Genomic DNA, 6,000 nt, shown 5'->3' with positions numbered 1-6,000 from the left:
ACCATACAAAAAGTGGGTCGTACAAAAACCAAGGTACTACTGTACTAATGTTTGTTGTATTAGGGGTCTAATAGATTCATGTGTGCGTATGTGTGTGTTTATGTACATGTAACAACTCACCACATGGTCTGCATGGAAACTGGCTTAAAAATTCTTGTTTCTTCTGCTGAGGTGACACTAAAACCGCTGTGAAGGAGGAAGAGAGAGAAAGACAGGAAAATATACCAAGTGAGACTTACAGAAAAGAGGAAGTGACACTAACACAGAATACAATAAATAAACTGGCCGAAAAGCGCAATTATTTCACTATCCAGGGCAGATTAGTGACACGTGGCGTGAAAGAGAGAGGTGCGAAGATCTATTGCAAGGAACGTGTAAAAAGCCCATTAACACAGTTTGAGATGTGAGCCGACGCGATGAGGGTAGAACAAGCTGACGTGATAACAATGTGATAGTGGATCCATTGCAAACGCTGCAGTCTAAAGTGGAGTCTTTTTTTTTTCCCCCACGCACGTCACCACATCTTCTTTCAATGAGGAAAGATCTCACACCATAGCTTTATTTGGAAGTTCACTTATCTCATATTTGAAACAGAAAACGAGGCCAAACATGCTGGAGTTTCAAACGGTTCCCAAGCTTATGTAAGTAAGCGATAGGGGCAGTTATAATTCATGGAGAATCATTCCGCTCCATAAATAGCAACATTCCTCATCCACATGATCTCAGGCCAGAGAGTTTGCGCTCGGGCTGCACAGTTTATGCTTTGCTGTGAACAACAACATGCCGCGCTTCTGCTGCTTTCATTTATTTCAATTCCAGCCCCACCGGCATGAGTTAATGTCAAGTGTTTTTTTTTTTTTTAAAGAACAACCCATATAATTTCAAGAGGGCTTCCATGACAAAAATATATATATTTTTTAGAGATGTTCAATAATATCGGATGATAAATGCTAGGGCTGCGAATCTTTGGGTGTCCCATGATTCGATTCAATATCGATTCTTGGGGTCACGATTCGATTCAAAATGTATTTATTTTTTCAATTCAACACGATTCTCGATTCAAAAACTATTTTTTCCCAATTTAAAATGATTCTTTATTCACTCAATACATAGGATTTCAGCAGGATCTACTCCAGTCTGCTGACATGCAAGCAGAGTAGTAGATTTTTGTAAAAAGCTTTCATAATTGTAAAGGACGATGTTTTATCAACTGATTGCAATAATGTAAATTTGTTTTAACTATTAAACAACTTATTTTATCTTTGTGAAAACATTCGACACAGTGTGTTGTCAAGCTTATGAGATGTGATTCAAGTGTAAGCCACTGTGACACTATTGTTCTTTTTTAAATATTTTTATAAATGTTTAATGATAATGTCAATGAGGGATTTTTAATCACTGCAATCACTGAAATTATAACTAATATTGATACAGTTGTTGATAATATTCATTTTTGTTTCACTACTTTTGGTTTGTTCTGTGTGGTGTTTGTGTCTCCTCTCAATTGCTCTGTTTATTGCAGTTCTGAGTGTTGCTGGGTCAGGTTTGGTTTTGGAATTGGATTGCATTGTTACGGTGTTGCTGTGTATTGTTTTGTTGGATTGATAAAAAAAATAAAAATAAATCGTTTTGTTTTCTTTAAATGAGAATCGATTCTGAATCGCACAACGTGAGAATTGCGATTCAAATTCGAATCGATTTTTTCCCACACCCCTAATAAATGCTTTATCATGTGATATAGGAAATTATCAGTATCGACTTGTCCAGGGTGTACCCCGCCTTCCGCCCGATTGTAGCTGAGATAGGCGCCAGCACCCCCCGCAACCCCGAAAGGGAATAAGCGGTAGGAAATGGATGGATGGATGGGTTTCAAAAAGTAAAATTGATGACTTTTTAAAACGCCACTGTACGGAGTTGTACACGAAAATAAGGAGAAGTACAGAGCGCCTATAAACCTTAAAGGCACTGCCTTTGCGTGCCGGCCCAATCACATAATATCTACGGCTTTTCACACACACATATATATGTATATATGTGTGTGTGTGTGTACATATATATACTGTATATATGTAAGTGTGTGTGAATTTAAATGTATTATATATAGACAATATATAGCAGCAACCACTGAATTGAATTATATTATATATATTATTGTATTATATATTGTGTATACATATATTGTATATGTATAGGGGTGGGACCTAATAAGTTTACTTCTTCCCACTCCCTTTTGAGCCAATCTTGACATCTACAAAAGATTAGTCACATGTAATGTTTTCAATGTAGGTGTAAAAATAATGTATCCATATATTTCTTTTGTATTTTATGTCATTCTCTTGTTTTGTTTGCATGGCTCAAAATAAACCATTATTTCATTCATTCAATCATTCATTCATTCAAGTGAATGCAAGGCATACTTGGTCAACAGCCATACAGGTCACACTGAGGGTGGCCGTATAAACAACGTTAACACTGTTACAAATATGCGCCACACTGTGAACCCACACCAAAGAAGATTGCCGAACACATTTTGGGCGAACATCCGCACCGTAACACAACATAAAACACAAAATAACAAATACCCAGAACCCCTTGCAGCACTAACTCTTCCGGGCCCTACAATATCCACCCCCGCCTCAACCTCCTCAAGCTCTCTCAGGGAGAGCATGTCCCAAATTCCAAGCTGCTGTTTTGGGGCATGTTAAAAAAAATAATGCACTTTGTGACTTCAATAATAAATATGGCAGTGCCACGTTGGCATTTTTTCCATAACTTGAGTTGATTTAGTAGAAGCATTTAAGTCTCACCTTAAAACTCATCTGTATACTCTAGCCTTTAAATAGACCTCCTTTTTAGACCAGTTGATCTGCCGCTTCTTTTCTTTCTCCTATGTCCCCCCCTCCCTTGTGGAGGGGGTCCGGTCCGATGACCATGGATGAAGTACTGGCTGTCCAGAGTCCAGACCCAGGATGGACCGCTCGTCGGGACCCAGGATGGACCGCTCGCCTGTGTATCGGTTGGGGACATCTCTACGCTGCTGATCCGCCTCCTGCTTGAGATGGTTTCCTGTGGACGGACTCTCGCTGCTTTCTTGGATCCGCTTGGACTGAACTCTCGCGGCTGTGTTGGAGTCACTATGGATTGAACTTTCACAGTATCATGTTAAACCCGCTCGACATCCATTGCTTTCGGTCCCCTGGGGGGGGGGGGGGGGGGGGGGGGGGGGGGGGGGGGGGTTGCCCAAATCTGAGGTCCTCTCCAAGGTTTCTCATAGTCAGCATTGTCACTGGCGTCCCACTGGATGTGAATTCTCCCTGCCACTGGGTGTGAGTTTTCCTTGCCCTTTTGTGGGTTCTTCCGAGGATGTTGTAGTCGTAATGATTTGTGCAGTCCTTTGAGACATTTGTGATTTGGGGCTATATAAATAAACATTGATTGATTGATTGATATTTTGGAAAACCTTGTTACATTGTTTAATGCATCCAGCGGGGCATCACAACAAAATTGGGCATAATAATGTGTTAATTCCAACGACTGTATATATCGGTATCGGTTTCATATAGGAATCGGTAATTAAGAGTTGGACAAATTCGGAATATCGGCAAAAAAAGCCATTATCGGATTTTTTTTTATATAATAGTGAAGCAAGACTGAGTTCTTCTCTTACCCCCATCTCCATCCAGGTACACTTGTGTGTCGCTCCAAATAGGAAGAACCAACCCAATGGTGCACTCGTCACTGAACCAGAATCATAAACAACAAAAGATGTTTACTGATAACATGTCACAGAAATGGTTGGAGGCACACACCTTTCCTGTTTGGGGAAGTCCATGCCCAGCAGGATGCTCTCGTCTTTGTTAGCCAGGGTGGAGACGACAATGAGGTACCTGACTCGGACCGTGCTGTGACGGACTCCAACTGCACGGCCCTGCGGGATGCATAGAGAGTGTATGAGGCAGCCTGGGGGGGCCAACACAAAGCATCGAAACAACCAAAAGCTGAGCCGAAGCTAATTATGTCAAAACTTAACTGTTTACATTTCCCTTTTACAACAATCACATTCCAGCATGGCAGCCATAACAACACTTGCACAATATAATTGACCCAAATACAATTACTACATTCAACATTCTGCCTTAAAGAATACAAAATGTTTGTTTTGATAGACACTATTGGAAACCAGGTGAATCGGATTTTCTCACGTAGCTAAATAGGTGTAACAATAAATCAGTATGATGCACTGCATACCACTGTGTCACTAACAGCTTAACATGCGTGTAAAGACACAATGGCAGCCATAATACCCAACACAGTATTGTGCTAAGTGAGGTGTTGCTGCTTTGTTATGACGTGCCAGGAAGGCAAATGTTGTGCCCGCTGTGGCGTGTGAAAATCAATCCAAATGTTAGTCTCGATCGTTACGTTACTTTTATTTGCACACATGACAGTTTGGACTTTGTTCTTTCACGGTTCCGAATTACCATATTTTTTGGATTATAAATCGCAGTTTTTTTCATAGTTTGGCCGGGGGTGCGATTTATACTCTGGAGCAGGGGTCGGGAACCTTTTTGGCTGAGAGAGCCAAGAAAGCCAAATATTTTAAAATGTATTTCCGTGAGAGCCATATCATATTTTTAAACACTGAATACAACTATCTTTCCATCCATTTTCTACCGCTTATTCCCTTTCGGGGTCGCGGGGGGCGCTGGCGCCTATCTCAGCTACAATCGGGCGGAAGGCGGGGTACACCCCGGACAAGTCGCCACCTCATCGCAGGGCCAACACAGATAGACAGACAACATTCACACTCACATCCACACACTAGGGCCAATTTAGTGTTGCTAATCAACCTATCCCCAGGTGCATGTCTTTGGAAGTGGGAGGAAGCCGGAGTACCCGGAGGGAACCCACGCATTCACGGGGAGAACATGCAAACTCCACACAGAAAGATCCCGAGCCTGGATTTGAACCCAGGACTGCAGGACCTTCGTATTGTGAGGCAGAAGCACTAACCCCTCTGCCACCGTGAAGCCTGAATACAACTAAATGCGTGCATTTTTTAAGTAAGACCAACATTTTTAGAGTGTAAAAAGTCTTTAATTCTTGTTAATAACATTGTTATTTCTTGAACAGGTGCGGTAAAAAACAGATGGATGGATTAAAATGCATGAAAATGGTTTATATTTTGAACGTTATTTTCGACATCGTGATAACCAGCGGAATTATTCATTACTTATCGTGTTAAGCAATGTCAGCTAAGATTTATCTGAGAGCCAGATGCAGTCATCAAAAGAGCTGCATCTGGCTTTAGAGCCATAGGTTCCCCCCCTCTGGAGCAAGGGTAGGGAAGCTATGGCTCTCGAGCCAGATGTGGCTCTTTTGATGATCGCATTTGGCTCTCAGATAAATCTCAGCTGACGTTGCTTAACACGATAAATAATGAATAATTCCGCTGGCAATCACCGTGTTAAAAATATCGTTCAAAATATAAAACATTCTCATGCATTTTAATCCATCCATCTGTTTCTATCGCACCTGTTCAAGAAGTCCCATTAATCGTCAAAAGTATTTTATTTATTATTGGTTACCTTCAGAATAACAATGTTATTAAAAAGAATAAAAGTTGTTGTAATCAGGGTAAGTCCAAATAAAAGAGGAGGTGTAGAATTCTCTTGTCAGAGCATGGGACGACACAAGGGTACAGGTCTACACGTTTCTCCTCATTGAGCTAAATTGAATCCTGTCTCTGTTTAATTCCTTGCTTCTTGTCTGTTTAATAGATGTCATCAGTGTTTAAACCAGACAGTTGTATTCAGTGTTAAAAATATTATACGGCTCTCACGGAAATAAATTTTAAAATATTTGGCTTTCTTGGCTCTCTCAGCCAAAAAGGTTCCAGACCCCTGCTCTGGAGCGACTTATGTGGAAAATTATTAACACACTACCGCAAAATATTAATTATCCATCCATCCATCCATCCATCCATTTCTACCGCTTGTT

General features: G+C 40.9%; 1 protein-coding gene across 2 annotated transcripts in view; it reads right to left on the bottom strand.

Moving 5' to 3' along the window:
* The window catches only part of si:ch211-203d1.3 (protein phosphatase Slingshot homolog 3), a 53,690-nt gene that overhangs the window by 22,727 nt on the left and 24,963 nt on the right, over positions 1-6,000 (bottom strand). The window contains exons 5-7 of one of the 2 annotated variants that reach the window (XM_061899915.1): positions 3,810-3,891; positions 3,671-3,738; positions 121-187 (exon numbers count right to left, since the gene is read on the bottom strand). In XM_061899915.1, coding sequence (XP_061755899.1) covers positions 121-187; positions 3,671-3,738; positions 3,810-3,891 — 217 coding nt within the window. Of the gene's footprint in view, positions 1-120; positions 188-3,670; positions 3,739-3,809; positions 3,929-6,000 lie in introns of both variants that reach the window. The other variant, XM_061899914.1, reaches the window with a different exon arrangement.

This window comes from Nerophis ophidion, linkage group LG05 (assembly GCF_033978795.1).
Source record: "Nerophis ophidion isolate RoL-2023_Sa linkage group LG05, RoL_Noph_v1.0, whole genome shotgun sequence".
NCBI classification, from domain to species: domain Eukaryota; kingdom Metazoa; phylum Chordata; class Actinopteri; order Syngnathiformes; family Syngnathidae; genus Nerophis; species Nerophis ophidion.
This window is presented reverse-complemented; position numbering and strand designations above follow the sequence as displayed.